At 49.1% G+C, this 19,046-nt stretch overlaps 1 protein-coding gene across 3 annotated transcripts in view; it reads left to right on the top strand.

The window, feature by feature from the left end:
- The first annotated feature begins 2,313 nt into the window (after nucleotides 1-2,313).
- Nucleotides 2,314-19,046, top strand: part of LOC144098936 (uncharacterized) — a 214,499-nt gene continuing 197,766 nt past the window's right edge. Inside the window, exon 1 of one of the 3 annotated variants that reach the window (XM_077631910.1) lies at nucleotides 2,314-2,990. In XM_077631910.1, coding sequence (XP_077488036.1) covers nucleotides 2,729-2,990 — 262 coding nt within the window. In that variant the 5' untranslated portion in view covers nucleotides 2,314-2,728. The remainder of the gene's footprint in view (nucleotides 2,991-19,046) is intronic. The other 2 variants (XM_077631911.1, XM_077631912.1) reach the window with 2 other exon arrangements.

The raw sequence follows: 19,046 nt of genomic DNA, 5'->3' as shown, positions 1-19,046 counted from the left end.
TCACAAAGCCTAATTACTGCGTAGCGTATAGGCATGCAGCCATGAACTGAAGGGCGTGCATTGTAGTTCCCAGCATGACTTGCACAATACACCCCTCTGTGCCTGGCTGCTCTTCTAGCCAGGAAGGAAATAGAACTTTTTCGTGATCTCGGCGTTCCGAAAACTCTAGTGGGCACCTGTACGTCGGGTCGACGCGTGGACGGACGACCGAGCGTGAGGGAACACGATTACGCAGGCATAACGACCATGGCACAGCAAACTTGGCTATGCGCTGCTCCAAGTATGAATGTTGTCCAGAATTCACCAAGACTTCGACCCTCATAAGATGTACCCAGAAAGTAAAACAGATGATCGAAGCATTCCACATGGCATCAGGATATTACTTCATCTGCTAGTCTAAAAGAAGGCGAAAATAATGACGAAATCCGTCGCATGGGTGACGTTGTCTGTAACGGATGCGCATGAGTCGTGCTTCAACTGCTTATGCACGCTGGCCTTTTTCATTAAAGTCAGCTATTATCCCTGTCAGACTTGTGCATTTTTGTCTCGCTTCCGTTCTGCCCTCTCAATAGCGCGTAGCCTTACATAAGCGCAGTCATTTTAACGCGATAGCATTAAAACCTGTTCGGTAAAAAAAAATCGTCGTCGGTCGTAAGATTCGCCCTTTGGCAGGAGCGAAGTGACGTCACCTCCGATAAATGCATCAACAGCTTTTAATCTATCGCATTGCGAACATACAAGGTAACTAGGCGTTCCTGGGAATTGTTTGTGGTGTATCGTATCATGTGGCCCACAGCAACATAGAAAACATTACGTACACGGATGCGGCTGCATACGGAAGAACTAGACAACATAACAGAAATAGATCGGTTGCAACGACAATTAATCATGAGCTCAAAGAAATAGCCAGCGCAACTATCAGGGATGACACAATTGAGGAGGCCGAAGAGGCTGCCATTGCCCTAGCGGCGGCAGAGGGCTACCGTGCTCAAAGGTCTATAATAATTCTAACAGACTCGCAAACAGCGTGCAGAAACTACATGAATGGCAAAATAGGGGGGACAGCGCTCCACATCCTAAAGACAGCCAAATTACCGCCGAAGGAAAAACAATTGCAACGCATAATAATGTGGGTAGCGGGACACACGGGCATCGCGGGGAATGCCGAGGCGGAGAGGAGAGCTTACATACCGAGCCTCCAACCAAACCAGCCTCGAGCAGCCTGACGCGGAACCAGTGCCCGTAGGATACTCAGAAATTCTGAATTACTATAAGGGGGTCAGGATTAGATATCCCCCACCTCACAAAAATCTCCACCAGCAGGAAGCGGTCTATTGGAGACAGCTACAAACGGGAACTTTCCCGAATCTAAACATACTAAGCAAGATCCACCCAGGGCTATATAGCAACAAATGCCCGTGGTGCGAGGACAAAGCCACAATAATTCATATAACGTATTGTGAAAAGAGAACAAATGCGGCTGCAATAAACAGAATCCCGAGTGCGGAGCAGTGCGGGAGGATGCTTTCCAGCGAGGATCCGGCGGTCCAGGCAGGACTGGTCCGGAAAGCCTACCTGGCGGCAAGACTCAGTGGGGCCCTGGACTAGGGGCTCCAACCCTGCCACAAGAGCCACAGACCACATCAAAAGATGTGAAGAGTGTCTCTACACCGAGACCCACCCATATATTTCTATGATTAAAGCTATTACTACTACTACTACTACAGCAACATCCTGTTCAGCAATCATCATCGAGACCTTTACCCTAATCGCGCGAGAACTCTATTAACACCTTCTTTTTATCGCTTCGCGTAAATTCGCGTAAATTATTAGATTACCAAAGTAGGACCCTGATGGTTTTCAGGGCTCATATTCTGCGGAAGGTCCTCTGCAGACAACGCAAAGAGAGCGACCGAGTAGCGCTCACACAAGCAACACAAGCGTGGCCGCCACCTTCATTTGTCTGCGGCGACGCACGCAAGCCGCTGCCGGCCGCTTTGAGCGACGTATAATTTGCTCACGTCAGGAGCGGCGCGCCGCGCTCTGGCGAGCCACGAGTTCTTTCGTTCGTACACACACACGGCCACAGGTTCGCATTTAGCACAGAACCGTCGTTGAACGTGCACGCAACACACACAGAGGCGCTCGCGCTCGACGCTGGGGCGTGAAAAGAATGAGATCCGGAGCAGCGTATTCGAGACCCTATTCGTCGGAGAGCCCGCCCGGATTCACGCCGGTTCGGGCGACAGCAGCTCCGATCTAACGAGCGGGCCGGACCCGCACGTCACCGTGCTGTACAGCCAACAAAGCGGCAGTTGCGGCGGGTCCCTGCCCTAACGCGAGCGACGACGCAGCAGCGGTTTGAACACGTGAGAGCGCGAGCTGCTGCGACGACGCAGCGCCCCGCTTGTTCCTTCCGGAGCCGGCGCGCGAACGGCGCGCTATCGAAACACCTGCTGCTGCTGCTGCCGCGGTTGTTTCTGCTGTTGCGGCGGCGGACCTAGGCTCGTGCCCGTGTCTCTTTCTGTGCGAGCTTGGCTGCGGCAGCGCTTGCGCAGTGAACGCCCGGAAAGTGCGGAAATACGACGACGACCACAACTTCCAGGCTACCGTGTTGTGCCTTGCGTCGACGGACGTTGCTGTCGACGTCGTCGCGGAGAGAGCCAGCCGCTTGCGGCTGCTCCATGCGTCGTCGGTCGCGCTGGGCCGCCGCTTGCCTGCAGGCAGGATGTGCGACGCCGCCGAGGAGCCCGAGCAGCCTCGACCATCGCAGGAAGATCGGAAACCGCCCCCGCCGCTGTCGCGGGCGCACTCGATCGTCGACGAACTGCTGGACGAGATCAACGTGGGGCTGCAGCTTCAGCAGCACAGGCCAGCGCGCCGCTTCAGCGCCGACAGCGACGCCTGCACCACCGACTGCTCGGTGTTCAGCGCGACCAGCGCCGCGGCCGAGGTCAGGCGCTACTCGAGACAGCAGCTCGCCGCCAAAGGTGAATTTGACACCTCCTTTCCTCTTCTTCCTTCTTCCTACGTCTCTCCCACCGGCTTCGATGGTTGCGTTGGAGCTGTGTGAAGCGCATATGGTTCCAGCTGCTCTGGTTTCGTCAGGTTTGTGCCTGTATCGCGTAGTGTCACCCGCCCGTTCGTCTTCCAAAGAACTTAGGCTCTGTGCAGCGATGACTGCTGCATCTTTGCGGAAGCACCGCAAGAAGCACCGCGCTTTCGTGTGGTGCGTGTGTGTTTGTGTAGCCGAACTATAACACGTGTGTGTACAGGGTAACACGTGCGTTATATAGAGTCCCTGTCAGTGCGCACAATGTTCTTCCGGCTGTGTGTCCGAGCACCTAGAGCTCATCTTTTAGTTGGGCACAGTTTATCCGGCACGTTCTCCGGGCCCTGTAGCTGTCTCCCGCGGCCCTTGTGTGCACAGGTATGCCGCAGAGTATTACGGAAAGACGTAGTACGTGATTCGGCTCGCATACAACGAAAAACTGGCACAACTCGTCGGCTTACGCTGTCAGTAGAGCATTTGTCATTCGCGCTGTTCGCTCTCGCGCGAGCTTGCCGGCCTGTCTGCCATTTGTAGTACACACGTTGTCGCCTGTGTGTGCTCCAGCTGGTGAGCGACAATTTGTTCTTGTTGTCGTGGCTGTTGTTTTAGGGTGATGAATTAAGGTCTTCCGTGGTGGCGACTGAGAGAACTATAATGGAGGCCCGACCATCTATAGCTGTCTCCGCGTTAAATCAACACCGATTACTAAAAGAGAAGGGAGTTTGAAAATACGCTCTCGGTACCGGTACGTGTGCGAGTGGACATGTTGCAGATCCGCTAGAAGGATGGGAAAACAGCGCCTTGACACCAGTCACAAAACGGCGGCACAATGCAGGGTACTCCGTGTTTTGTTTTGTCGGCCTGTGGTGCCACGCGTGTCAACGTGTTTTCACATCGTGCTCATGAGTCTGCACCGACTAGCCCAACAACACACCATTGTGAGGTGTGCAAGTGCCGGGTTCTCCTTTTTTGGCTGGTTAGACAGATGATTCCTTACTAGAGATTCCATGCCTTTCGTTGGTACTCGTGTTCTAGGCTCCATGATGCACCACCGGAAGATGTTTATCCTGGATTCCGATTTTGGGGACTATAAGGCACCCGCCGCGGTGGCTCAGTGGTTAGGGCGCTCGACTACTGATCCGGAGTTCCCGGGTTCGAACCCGACCGCGGCGGCTGCGTTTTTATGGAGGAAAAACGCCAAGGCGCCCGTGTGCTGTGCGATGTCAGTGCACGTTAAAGATCCCCAGGTGGTCGAAATTATTCCGGAGCCCTCCACTACGGCACCTAATTCTTCCTTTCTTCTTTCACTCCCTCCTTTATCCCTTCCCTTACGGCGCGGTTCAGGTGTCCAACGATATATATGAGACAGATACTGCGCCATTCAACTTTCCCAAAAAACCAATAATAATAATAATAATAATAATAATAATAATAATAATAATAATAATAATAATAATAATAATAATAATAATAATAATAATAATTATTATTATTATTATTATTATTATGAGGGGTTGTGTTTGTTTTGGAGAAGTGGCTTGAGGCGCATTAGGAATGACAGCCACGCAGTTCAAACAGGAAGCGATGTGGCAACCTACAGGAAATTTTCGAGTGTTATTCAGGGAACCTGTTCCACGCTGCATACTGCATGATGTGTTGAGGAGAAGGGTCTTCAGCGAATACGTATAACAGTCGTATAAGAAGCCAGTTTGACTGTTCATACGCTTGATCCGAGTCCAGTTCGACTAACTGTAGAGAATCTAGCTTCTCCCGAAGGGTTGAGGAGAATCTCGTCTATAGGAGGAGGTACATACCAGACTGCGTGCATCTTGTACACGGGTCGTCCTGCCTCCATATCCTCTTTAAAGGGAGTGCGAAAGAGGACAGCTTACTCCCCTTTTACTCCAAAATAGGCGTATTCATGTTTACAGTATAGATGGAACAAAAACGGTGAGATGCAAGATAGTCAGGATGTCAGAAGCCCTCCTGCAGTGACGCATTACGAGTTCTCCGCAGGACGTGCACGGGGACGAAACCTGTTCTCTTCGCCTTAGAGGAAAACTATGGTCCTGTGTGGGGCGCTGTGGCAATGACCAGGCATGCATACTACGTAAAGTGTTCAGCATCTTGCGGCGCACATTACCCTTCCATCGTGAAAGTTCATAACCGTCGACATCGAATGAAACGGAGATACCTGGCTTTGTTTTTGAATGCACCTCTCAGTGCTGTACCGAATCGCTCTGACACGCGGCCCCTTGCCACGTTAGGTTGGTTACCGTTCGTATGTGGTTCGACAGATTAGTCCGGAACACGAATTACCCTGCATAGGATAAAAAAGGGGAGTAAGCTGTTTTCTAGCGTGATTTTTATTAGGGACAGGGTATGCTACCCGAGTCGTGGAGTATAGTTTCAAACACCGAATACTTGGCTGCGGCAACAAATTTTCTCTTCAAAACATGCGAAGTTCTTGCAGTTACGAAGAATTTAACCGAGTTTTCGATCTCCTCTACTTGATAACCTCGAGTCCTCTGATGCCGCGTTTAGAAGTCTTCCCCCAGTGTTAACAGCATCAAGTTAACGTGATTTCCACTGAGAACATGCCTTCGGTGCCAAGAGGAAGCATTTCGTATATTCAGTGATCGATTGAATAATCTACTCCGGAACTTGGGCAACATACACTGCCCCTAAAAGGGAGTGCGGTAGATGATACCTAATTACGCTCTTTCTACTCCTATATAGGCTTATTCATGCATAGAGTGAAGGAGCTTTGTCTGCCCCTAGTCATTAAAAGTGGTAGGGGTTTAACGTAGTTAACCCGAGTAAACGTGCGAAGGCATGTGCTCATTCTCCAATTGGAGGGGACACTTAATCTCCGCCTTAGGGTGTTTGCGATAGCTTCAGTGGGTTAATGCCCATATGTGCAGAATTGGTCATTCTCTGCTTGACATTCATAGATCCCTGGGAGTCCTCATGCCACTACCAGCGATGCGCCTCTGCTCTGGCAGGGGGCCGTTTCCATCACAGCCACCGGTAGGGATTGTGCTGCCCATGTTGGTCTTCCCGAGCAACCTCTCGTGACCGATAATTAATTTTACTGATCACCTGCCGCCTGCCTCCCATTGGCCGCAGATTGCGCGTCGCTCCTCCGAACTATCCCGAGCTTACCCGAGCGACTCTGGTAAGCTTGGGATAGTTCGAAGCATGGGACAAGTCAAGATTCTAGCTCGGGGTTGGTACGTCTGGAATAGGGCCTTCGGACTTAAAAAAGAAAGAAAAAATGTCTCGAGCCACCTTCAAAAAAAAGTGCGGGAGAGAGTGAAGGTCATTCCTGTCCCAGTATGCACTATAGTGCACCGCGGCGGCTGCGTTTTTATGGAGGAAAAACGCTAAAGCGCCCGTGTGCTGTGCGATGTCAGTGCACGTTAAAGATCCCCAGGTGGTCGAAATTATTCCGGAGCCCTCCACTACGGCACCTCTTCTTCCTTTCTTCTTTCACTCCCTCCTTTATTCCTTCCCTTACGGCGCGGTTCAGGTGTCCAACGATATATGAGGCAGATACGGCGCCATTTCCTTTCCCCCCCAAAAAACAGTTATTATTATTATTATTATTATTATTATTATTATTATTATTATTATTATTATTATTATTATTATTATTATTATTATTATTATTATTATTATAATTATTATTATTATTATTATTATTATTATTATTATTATCATTATTATAGTGCACGTGTCGTCATCGCCGCCGGTGGATTTATTTAAAGGGACAGCCCCTAGTGAAGCACAAGTCCATGCAGTTCTTGTTCCCGGTAAAAAATCGATTCCATATGGCTCTCTCCGGGTATGTTTATGTTTGCCCGTTAGGAAAATATGTATTTAGTGCTGCTTTTAAGAATTTTCTAGGCATTCGATTCAAATTCCTGACGTTTGGCCGACTCCGTGATCCCCGTGATCCCCGAATGAATGAATGAATGAATGAAAAACTTTATTGTATTAGGGTTATTTTTCGCAGCGTAGGTGGAGCCCTCAGTCCAGGGCCCCAGCGGCCTTTGCAGTCTTGCGAGCCCTGTCGATCAGCTTGAGCTGCTCTTCAGGCTTCGAGCTGGACAGCGCAGCCTCCCACTGCTCCGGTGTAGGTGTGTTGTTTATCGGCGCTGCCTGCATTTTCTGACAGGCCCATGTAACGTGGTAAAGCGTTGCGTGTTCACCGCATAGCGGGCATTTGTTTTCATAAGTGGATGGATAGATTTTGCTGAGTAAACTCAGATTGGGGTATGTATTAGTCTGTAGTTGTCTCCAGGCAACCGACTGCTGTTTACTAAGGTCTTTGTGGGGAGGCGGGTAGGTCCTCCGGAGGGCTCGTTGGTGTTCTAAGATGGCTCCATACCGTCTAGTGACTGCGTCCAGTTCCCCTTCGGTGCGCGCCTCCCGGTTGGCGTATGCTCGGGCATTGGCGTCCGCACATTGGTTCCCTTTGACAGCCTCATGGCCTGGTGTCCACGTGATGAAGCATCTCGTAAAAGTGATTGTCCTCGCCTTGAGTATGTGAATGGCTGCAGTGGATATGCGTCCACTGCTGTATCTTCTGCACGCCTCTTGCGAGTCTGTAATGATGTGTGCATGGGGCTCGTCACTCTGCTGGGTGATGGCGAGTGCAATTGCTGCTTCCTCAGCCTCGAGTATGTTGTTGGTTTTTATCGAAGCGCAGTTGATTTCCCTGAGCTGGTGATCCACCACACTGGCTACCGAGCCATATCGGTGTCTGTATGTTGTTGCGTCAACATATAATACGTCTTTTGACCCGGCGAAGCGTCTTGCATGGAATTCAGATCTTGCCTTTCTTCTCGCCTTATGTATATCTGGATGCATGTTTTTTGGAATCGGACTGATCTCAATGATCCTCCTGATTTCATTTGGAACGCTCGCTGTGCTATTGATTTCTTTCAAAGCGTCCCTCATGCCCAGCAACCGCAGCGTGTTTCTGCCTGTTGCGGACAGCATCAGTCTTGTTTTCTGCGCGATAAGGTGGGCCTCGATATGTTCTTGTACTGTGTTGTTTATGCCCAGTTTAAGGAATTTCTCCGTCGAAGTGCTGACCGGCAGTCCGAGAGCACATTTGTATGCTTTTCTAAGAATTGCCTCCAACTGCTCCTTTTCTTGCTCGAGCGGTGTTTGGTAGGGGACGCCGTATAAGATCCTACTGACCACGAGGGCCTGTACTAGCCTACATGTGTCTTCCTCCTTCATACCTCTTCTTCTGTTGGAAATTCTTGCAATCATCCTGGTGATCTGTGCTGTGGTATTTGCTAGCTGTCTGATCGTGTGATCAATACGACGGTTGCTTTGGACCCACATGCCGAGGATCCTAACTTTCGATACTTCTGGAACCTTCGTTGCCCCTATGTAGATATCTATGGAGTTTTGCAGGTCATACCCTTTTCTGTAGACTCTGAGCACCTCGGATTTTTCAGGGGAGCATGCAAGTGAATGGCGTTGCATCTTAGCCTCTGCGATGCGCGGTAACTTGCGTCGATGCAGCGCAGTTCATTGCAAAATTGGCCAGCGACGGTGACACCTGTATTTCATTCTTATTTGCCTTTCATAGCTTATAAAAGCTCCGTTTTCAGTTACAATAGCGTCTTTGTTGTTAGAATACCCGGCAATTTATTGATGCACGCTAACTTCCATTTGTCTTCGTGCGCCAGATCGTCCGATTGAACAGCTATTTTCAATTTCTTTACCCGCCTTCTGTCGGTCTTCGTCAGCCTGCTGGTCTGCATATGCGTACAGTCGCTACTTTGAACGGGACGAAGGAAAGCTTTGCCTATTGTTTGTCCTTAGAGCCTCAACCATGGTCCATATACACTCGAACCTCGTTGTAACGAAACGGTTCACATCGAAATAATGGATATAACGAAGGAACGACGATTCACCCAGGAAGCTCGGTCAACACGGGCTACAACGAAGCTACGGCTACAACGAAGTAATCGCCGGGCCCCTTCAACTTCGTTATAGCGAGGCTCAGCTGTATACGTAGGGCGACAGTGGGCGCTGGGTTCTAATTCCAGTATAGCCTCGAACAAATGGCGAGTTACTGGAGACACCGCGGTTCGAACCCAGTGCCTATTTGCATGAAAAGTGGACACGGTCTTCCGCATATAGTCCGCAATCGTGAGTTTGGGAGCATTTATAACGCGACACGTGTACGGTGGGCACCTTCTCTGCGGCCTTGCTTGTGTGTTCTGCGGCGCCCCGCGCCTTCGCGTCGCTGAAAGTGCTGCGCGCATAAAACGCGTGCGCGGCGCGTCGGGAGTCACCTCATTTACCCACTGTGAGCGGGCTAGCGCGCCGTTCTTGTTAGCGCAGCTGCCGGTGATGAGTTGTGCGCGGGCTTTCTTCGAAGAGGCGCCATGCAACGCTTCCCGGCACAGTGTTTGCCGTTCGTGCTCGTGTGCTGCACGTGAGAGCGCAGTTTTGCAGCGATACCTGTCCACGAAGTCTTCTCCAAAGTAAGCAAGCGTCTCCGTCACATGTGAAGCTGAATTTTTCGTGCCGACGCATTGGCCGATGAGGTGCTATCAGGGCGAGCGGGAAGCGGTCCTGTCTCGGATACGTGGTTTGCATGGTCGTGCCTGATCGGGAGTTCCCGGGTCACGAACCCGACCGCGGCGGCTGCGTTTTTATGGAGGCAAAACGCTAAGGCGCCCGTGTGCTGTGCGATGTCAGTGCACGTTAAAGATCCCCAGGTGGTCGAAATTATTCCGGAGCCCTCCACTACGGCAGCTCCTTCTTCCTTTCTTCTTTCACTCCCTCCTTTATCCCTTCCCTTACGGCGCGGTTCAGGTGTCCGCCGATATATGAGACAGATAGTGCGCCATTTCCTGTCCCCCAAAACCAATTATTATTATGGTCGTGCCACCAGAGTGGGCTTCCTGTGGACACTGGAATGGGGGCTGTCATATGGGTCTGTGATGTGGGAACCCTGTTAGAGGACGTGCCCTGTGTGGTAACTCTGTTGTGATATATAGCTGGCGTTCTTGGCCCGTGCGGGGGGGGGGGGGGGGTGAGAGGGAGGAGGAATGGGCATGGAGGGCCTATGCGGGCTGAAGAGCTACAGGGTTGGATTTAAGTGGGGTGAGACAAATTTCTGGCTCAGGTCCGAAATGTTTTATTAAAGAATTACGCCGACCTTCTGCTCTCTCTTTCCGCGAATAAAGAAAAAAAAACATGCTTGGTTCATATAGGACGGCCTTCTTAGTCGCCGCTTTCAAGATTTGCTCTGAATGGGACAATCACAACTCAGTACAGTTCTTGTTATTCGCAAAAAAATTGATTGTGCTGCTCTTTGTGGTTGCGTTAAAGTTTGGTGGGCAGCAAAAGGCACATTCATTCCCGGCACCCGATTCAATGTCGTTACGTCAAGAGCGAAGATGACTACGTGATCATCGCTTGGAAGTGAATGGCAGCATATCCTAGCCTCAAAGATCCGCTGAAAAAAGAAAAATGCCAGACTCACCACAGTTTGATTTCGAGAATGGCCTGTGATGCAGGTATTTGTATTTTGTATATAAACCTTTTCTAGCTTGTATGAATGTATGAAAAACTTTATTATCGGCAAAATCAGTGTTTACATTAAAGGTAGACTCTTTGCCATTAGAATGCGTTAATCTATTGATGCAGGCCAACTTCAATTTTTCCCTTAGTGTCCCTTCTGATCTGCGCCCCTAAGTTTAGATGATTTCATGGATGATCGTAAGCTTCCGCTCACAGCTCAGCCCGGAAGGGGACAAAAGTGTGAGAGTTCTTTTTTTTTCCTGAAAGAACTATCCTGCGGATGTTAACGTATCTCACCGGCGGCGCGCGCAATGAATTTATATAGTTGTCTGTGATTTTCAGCGGTATCTATTCATTGAGCAAGAAGTGCTTACAGGCGGCGTTTGAACGAGATCTCGGCCTATATTTCCCCGAACATTCCGCATTCCGTTGGGAGCCTGTGCCGAAAAAATGGTACCTCACAGCTCGTTACGCACAGAGGTGGGCAACCTCATGAGGTTTTGACCTCATGAGGTCGACCTCAACCTCAAAGTGACCTCAACCTCACGTCGTGAAGTGAGATTGAGGTGAGGTCGGCGACGGCTCGAAATTTTGTGAGTGAGGTCAGCAAATCAGACCTCAACCTCACACGTAAGTTTGAGGTTGAGTGAGGTCGTCATTCAGTGAGGTGGAGACTTTTTGCAGCTGCCACGTCTTACTCCAACGAGTGCCGCTTCCGAAGCGGAGTTGCAGCGCATCACCGCAGTGTTCGTGCAATGACGCTTGGTGTTCGGTTTCCCCTTTTTGGACAACCGGATGCCACAGTTCCCTCTTAGCTTCCGGTGCTGCGCCGTAATGTCCGTTCAGCCTGAGCTTACTGGAAGACGCACCCCTCTTGCCTTCCTGGAAGTAGTGCTGCTGTCACAGCACGCCACTCTCCCTTTCCCTTGCCCCGCTGGCGTAGCACCCGGCTGCCTTCCGGTCGGCTCAAACTCCCGGGAGCGCGCGAAGCACGTAACTCACGTTGACCCTCGGTAGATTTGTTTGATGCCGCAAACAAGTAAGTTCAATCCAACAAGCACGCAATTAATTCGTCGCAGCGCGAATGGCTGCGTGTCCATGCTCGTTGCCGGCGCTGACGTCATGGCTCTTGCCTTGCAGTCGAATGAACGGGATCCTGCCGAACAGTGATTCTCTTTCAGTTTTATAAACCGAACGATGGCGGCGACGTGTAGTTGGTGTTTACGTCTCGTTAGGCACTAAAACGCTGAAGTATAATCGCGGATAAGTAGTTTTAATTCACTGCAGCACTTAAAGGTGCACTAAAGAGGAATCTGAACTGGTCTTTTTACCGCGGGAACTCTATCTACACGTTCCGGACATTCTTAGAAACTTCGAATTATTATCCTGTGCGGACGATTGCCCTAATTAAATCGGATTAAACGTCCCGGCTCCCGCCTTTTTTTTTTTAACTGAACGCGGTTGGTAGGCGGAGTCAACCAACGCATGGAGTGCCTTCAGCCAGTCCAGTGGCGGTTTTGCTTTCGCTTTTATTTTGTTTTTTAGGTTTTTGTGAATAAAGAGTTTCAGTCAGACAATATAGCCTCCAATTATGCTCACGGAAATAAAAATACACATGGACTCTGATTTACGTGTCACTCCGCCGATGGCAGAGCGGCAAGCCGCCGCGGGATTGGCTGATGCGTTGGTTGACTCCTCCTACCTACCGCGTTGAGTTAAAAAAAAAAAAGGCGGGAGCCGGAAGGTTTAATTCGATTTAATTAGAAAAATCGGCCGCACAGGACAATAATTCGCAGTTTCTAAGAATGCCCGGAACGTGTAGATAGAGATCCCGCGGTAAAAATACGTGTTCAGATTCCTCTTTAGTGCACCTTTAACAGAAACTTGAGTAGTCGGCACAGGCGAGAGAATGTAATTCAGGCGGTTCCTTACAAGGACACCTGCTGATTTGATTAAAAAAGCATGTAGCCAGAAAAACCTGTATAAAACCGTCGACGCTTTTGATCGGTGACTTCCCTTTTCGAATCTCACACCAATTCTGTACATTCCCGTTCCGTAATGCAAGCAGATGCAAATATAATTTCACTTTTTCATCCGTCCGAAGAACCTCTCTTTTGGTCTCCGGTTCCAATTGTTCCTTCTCAGAAATTCGCTTATTATGCCGTAGCACCGCAACACGAGGCGAACGCACCATCATAGCGGTGTTACAGCGGTAAAATATGCAAAACTATAATGAATGTATGGTGATGTGTTAGCTGATTCCTTTTCCCTTTTTTAATGAAGATGTGTGAATATAAATGGTTGCGTGCTCGCGCTGTGCTGCTGAGTCGCTGTTCCAAACCTTCTAATATGACGTTTAATGGGGCACACTCTTGTTCGCTTCTGTTTTTAGTGTGCGATTTTTGTTTGCATGTTTCTAATCATTCTCTGATTTTTTTTTCTTTTCTCGTTTGGGATCAGTTAGGTTGGCGGCCTGCCTTGCAGACGACCAGGAACTACACGTTATCTTTCTTTTAACTGTTTTGCAGAGACCCATCGTTCACCTTAAACGGCTTCGCAGAATGCTCGCGCGGTGCTCGTGGGTAAAAAAAAACAAAACATCGAGGATACTGGCGTACCATTGATTAGTTCAGTTTTGAAGGAAAACAAGTGATTGACTTAAAGCAGCTTGTCTCTGACTGGTTGACGAAATGGTACCCAGAATTCCGTTGAGGCGTATGAGTACTTAGGCGGTTTTTTTCCCTCGGGGTGGGAGGGTGGGTTGGGGAGGGAGGGGGGGGGGGGGGGCGGAAAAAGATTTCGCTGCGGGGGAATTTGAGCGGAGAGCCATTGTGCTCTTTGCGGAGAGAGCGGTTCACGCTGCCCGCTCTAGCCTAGTTGTTTTGACCCGTGTGATTTTAATAGTTGGCATAGTGTTCGAAGACGTAATCTAGCCCTTTCTTTCAAAATGCCGCGGGATCACCGAGTCATCGGAGAATTCCCAGGATTTCGAAACCATTACCGTCGCCACCTGGAGGGAAGTGGCGGAAAAGGAGGGGGGTCTTGACCTCCCAGGAACATCAACATCATCATCATTAATTATTAGCTGCACGTATTCCTATTTTCCCGCACAATAATTGTCTTCGGTTGCTGGGTAATGTGCAATATTTAATCAATATGCTGGTAACTTTTAATTTGGTAGCGGTATATCAGACTTCCCCGGCCTCATCAGGATACACCGTTAGCATCATTATCATCATCTCGAGAGTCAAAGGCATGTGTCGTTGCATGATCTTTGCTTTATGTCATACATGAGAACTGGCGCGTTTACTTGTTGGACAATCCGAATGTCATTAATGTGGACCGGGTTGTGGGCACTCTTTGTAATGCGTCATGCGCGCATGTGTAGTAATGTGGGATCCATAGGGATCTTGAAATGGGGTGGAAGGGTGGTGGATGGGGGCCTGGTATGACGAGAAATTACATCATTGTCACTTGAGTAGGTGTGATGTCATATTACAGCGTCGCCACGTGACTAGGTTTGATGGCACATTACATCGCTGTCACGTGGCCTTCTATTACGTCACACGCACATGATGTCATCGCTAATTATATTAATTAGTCGCAGCGTTGCCTCATTACATAATTATCATTAACTATGTGCCGTCATCATCTTCGTCGCGTGACTAATGGGCTCGTGTGTCACATGGTGCCGTTTCTTTCTAACACTTTTTTGCGGATGTGACCTTATAAGTGAGCCATCTAATGCTTTCGCATTAATAAAAGAAGCCACTCGCTTCTACCCAGACATAAATAAAATGTGCCTCTGTTGGTGTACTACAGTCGCAGCTTGTTAAGTGTTTTCGAAGGCAACATACAGAGGACTGAAAAGAGCAATCTCGCTATGCCGGATAGAGCTAGAAAATCGAAATATACTGATATGCGTCTGCATTACCGTCGCATTGGAAAGTACATCGGCGACCAGTTTCTTTACATCCGGTAACTATTCTCAAGCCTAAAAAGAGTATAGTGAATAACTCCCCCTTCCTCTCAATTTCTGGTAGATGGTGTAGAAGGGCTGTGTTCGTCAATTGCCGGTTCGTGCGTGAATGAGCGAGAAGCTTCCAATACGAACAAGTATACACCAAGCAGGTTGCCAAATACTGACACACATAAAGTACTCACCGACGTGGTAACCGCGTATGGGACACCCCTGCCCGCAGGCCATATACTCTCTGAGGGTTCATCCCAGATTATAAGCTTCTCCTATTGCGTGCAGATAAATAGTGTCTGTACACACCTTATTAAAGAATACCGTCATCCTTTTGGCCTTCCTGTCTCGCAGGATTCTCAGAATTGTTTTTAACTGAAAAACTTCTTAATCGCTTTTTGTTTTGTTTTCCGTTTATTTTCTGAGGTCGAGCAGCCGACCTCAACCTCACACTTTGAGGTTGAGGTGAGGTTGGGTGAGGTCAGCAGTGTCCTCAGGAAAAGTGAGGTGATTGCGTATAAGGAGACCTCAACCTCAACTGATGAGGTTGAGGTTGAGTGAGGTCGGCAAATTCTTTTTGAGGTTATGGTGAGGTCCAGATTTTGGAGGTCAAATGCCCACCTCTGGTTACGCACAATAACACCAACTAAATCACACACTGCTATACGATCGAAAAATCGAACCTTCATGCTATCCGCTCTTCATATCCGATGCCTCGATTAAGCCACAGGCCTAGAGTTTCATATTTCTGGATATGTTTAAAGTTAGAAAGAAAACAAATTGTTTGCGTTTCTTCTTCCAGAAAAATATGAAACTTTAGAAAAGAACTGCAGCGCGAGGTGTCATTAAGCACTTCATTTTTTGTTAACATAGAAAGGAGCAAGGAATTAAACCTTCGCACAAAAGAAAAATTCAAACAAAAACCTTTTCAAGAAGAGTAGTGACATTTCACTTGCAGCATCAACTGACGTACACCTTTGCATCAGTCTGACTCTTCACATTCATCACTGCTAGGAAGGAAAATGTTTCCTTGCGCACCTTTTCTCACGTTAAAGTTGGAAGGGGGGGGGGGGGGGGGCATAAGCAAGTTTTTCCACGCGTTGTCTCGTAAGCCTGTTGCGCAGCTTATAGCATGCACATTTTCGTGCTGCGCCCAGTTTCGTTCACGTTATGCTGGAGATTAGTGAATTCGTAGTCGCCCACACGCAATAAAAATCTCCGGATCGTTAGTACAAGGACCCTATCATGTGAACGATTCCAGATGCCTTGCAGACTCCCAAATACCTCTCTTAGACCAGATAGCGGTGAACATCCGATGTTCTGCGACGTTAAACAAGCTCTCTCCCAACGGTAAGGGTAGGGGTACGCGAACATTAGAATATTCGAAAATTTCGCTGAACGAATCGAATTGCGCGTGTCCAAATTGTTCTAAACGAATCGAATCCGTTCTGAAGTTTTTTTTAAACAGTTTTGGGCGAATTATTGGCACAAAATTCGAATAGGGCACGCCGCAGTCTCGTTCGGCGACTGATCCAAATCCCTTCCATAGTGTGGAGTAGCAGGCCAGGCTCACCTTGCCGCAGGCTGACCTCCCCACCTTTCCTTTCATTAAATTACTTTCTCTCTCTCTCTGACCCAAAACCGGACCCACAACGACGCCGCACAGCATATTGCCGTGATTGGTCTGTTCGTGTGATGGCATTCATGATGCTCATCACGATGATTGGGCGACACTGTACGGTGTTCAGCCGGATTCATAGGCAACCTTCATGCCCTATATCGGAGGCCACGATTCATACTCCCGTCCCTCTCATGAACCGAGATTTGGCGCTTGTTTATTCACTGTCGACATCAGCAGCGAGATATAATTTTCATATGCGTATATGGCATGACGGTCATAGAGTTATTAGAGCGAAAGCTCTTCTTTTCGGGCTACAACTTCCGATTTCGATGTGGATGAGACAATGACCTTCAGTGGCTTACAAGGTCAAACCGAACTTAACTGCGTGGTGGTATGATAGTAGGACCACGTGATCATATGACGATGACTGCTGAGTACCTGACTTTGACCTTGACCGTTGACCTTGACATCTGATTTGAGACAGTGGTGGCCATGCTTAACAGAGCTTTCGCTCGTGTAGCCACGTTCAAGCCACGTTGAACCCCAGCCATTTTTATGCTGACTTCGTGTTGCGTGTCCCTTGCGTGTCCCTTAAAGAGAAATTTTTCTTTAACTTTAAGGACGAATTTTTTTTTTTAACTACGAAGTGTCCGAGAAAGTTGTGTGGCTTTTCTTTGTAGCCGTGTGGCTGCGCTTGGGTGGATGCCAGTGATTGCTCCCTTATTAGAAACAAAGCTCTTGGCGTCGGGAGACTGTTTCCTAATAACGTCGCAGAATATCAAACATCCAGCGGTAGTCGGTACAAAGGAGGTATATGGGAACCTGCACAGCATCTGCAGCCGTTCACGTGGTGGAAGCGTCCTTGTGCTAATGATCCGCTGATTTTTGTTGAATGTGGGCGACTACCAATTCCCATCTCCCGCATAATGTCAACGAAACTGGCGCATTATACGGAAATGTTCATACTATAGTCTGCGCAACAAGCTTATGAGACAGCGTGTCGTGGAAAAACTTGCGTACTTCCACTCAAACTTTGACATGGTTTCCGAAAAGGTGAACAAACAAGCGTTTTCCCTTCTTGCGGTGACGAATATATGAAGAGTCAGACTGATGCGAAGACTGATGCGAAGTTTGCGTCGGTCGATGCTGATGCTTGCTAAATGCCATTACTCTTCTTGAAAAAGGTCTTGAAGGATTTTTTCTTGCGCAAGTGTATAACTCGCCGACTCCTATGTTATTAAAGTGATAATGACAACTGCGCTGTGCTTCTTTTTTAAATTTTCATATTTTTCTGAAAAAAAAAGATCTTCAAAATATTTCCGGAAATGTGCGACTCTAAACTTGTGGCTTCCTCGAAAACGAGCCAGGCCACGTTGTGGGTGGGAAAAAAGCTGGCACCCAGCCTCACCCATGAGTCGCCGTCTGCTGAATCACAGAAAAAAAGGCCCGTCAAGACGTCGAGCGATTCTTCAAAACGGCGTTGCTCATTTAAGATGCCCGTAGTTTGGTTTGGTGTTATGAGGTTGTCACCATTTCGCGCACTTTTGCATGCGCTCCCAGACACCCTTAGAGCGTGTGGGGGTAGCGGTCTCGGTCACAGAGGAGATGCCCTCGACTCAGCTTGGCAAGCTCAGCCACCAAGCTCAGCCACCAGCTCCCAAGTGACAAGGGGGTTGGTCGTTTGGTGCCCAGCTTTCGCCGGTCGCAAGCCAGAGAATGGGTCGGAGCCAAAGGTTCACAAAACAAAGTTTATACAGCGAAGGGACGATACAGAGGATTTCACTATCACTCGTTCGAGCAGATACGAAGTGATTTAAAAATACAATGCAGCTCGTGCAAAGTAACAATAGATAGAGATTACAATCCAACAGAATATTTGCACCTAAAGTGCACTAACACACAGAGAGACAAACAAACAAAACACTATTTGTTCACCGGGCACTGCGACAGTCCGACGACCTGAGGAGCACGACGGGGCCGACCCGCTTACTGGCACACGTTGCCTCGTTGGTCCGTGGCTGGGCGAGCGGTGTTCTCCCGGGAGTCGAGCGGGCGCGCTTCTCGGAAGCTTAAACGGCGGCTCGGGCTAACAGTAGTAGTAAGTGGATGAAAGGGGAAGAGGAAAGGAAAATGCACGGGCCTGTGACTGGTGTTAAAACACCACCACCACTGCCGGCGTGCAGATAGAGAGAAGGATAGGTAGGGTTTCAGAGGAAGAAGGAAGAACGCGCGCGCAGGGGCGCGCGGCGTTCTCCCTAACAGACTGCGGTTGAAGCCCCTCATTTATAGGCGCAGACCGCGTATGTTTGTTCTTCGCGCCAAGGCAGGCGCGCACATATACACAGCTTCAACTGCACAAACTCCTTCTCCTTCTCGCGCCGGTCGCGCGACCCCATTGGTCGAGCGCGGAGACCACCTTCGAGAAATTTCCGGTTCCTTCTCGCATGCGAAGACGCCGGCGATGAGAGCGAAGGGGAGAGGGTATCACTTTAGCGCGGTTAAGGTCATGCCCTCTCCGTCGACGATGAGTAGAAACCACTCAGACATTCTAGAAAAATCGATGCCGCGCGTGGCTATGTTTACTTTGGCGCCGCGTCGGCGAGCTGAGTGGAAAGCCCACACAAGGTTTACGCGCTCTCCGGGGGTCCTTCCCCACTGTTTTTTTTGTTTTATTTTACCGCGCGCGGGCGCGATGGCTTACGCGCAGCGACGTTTTTTTCGAATATGCGCCGAATTTTGTGACAGAGGTTTAACGTCCCAAAGCGACCCAGGCTGAGAGGGACGCCGTAGTGGAGGGCTCCGGATAATTTCGACCACCCGGGGTTCTTCAACGTGCACTGACA

Source organism: Amblyomma americanum, chromosome 7 (assembly GCF_052857255.1).
Source record: "Amblyomma americanum isolate KBUSLIRL-KWMA chromosome 7, ASM5285725v1, whole genome shotgun sequence".
In the NCBI taxonomy this organism is placed as follows: domain Eukaryota; kingdom Metazoa; phylum Arthropoda; class Arachnida; order Ixodida; family Ixodidae; genus Amblyomma; species Amblyomma americanum.
The sequence above is the reverse complement of the archived record's forward strand: the minus strand, read 5'-3'. Positions and strand labels throughout refer to the sequence as shown.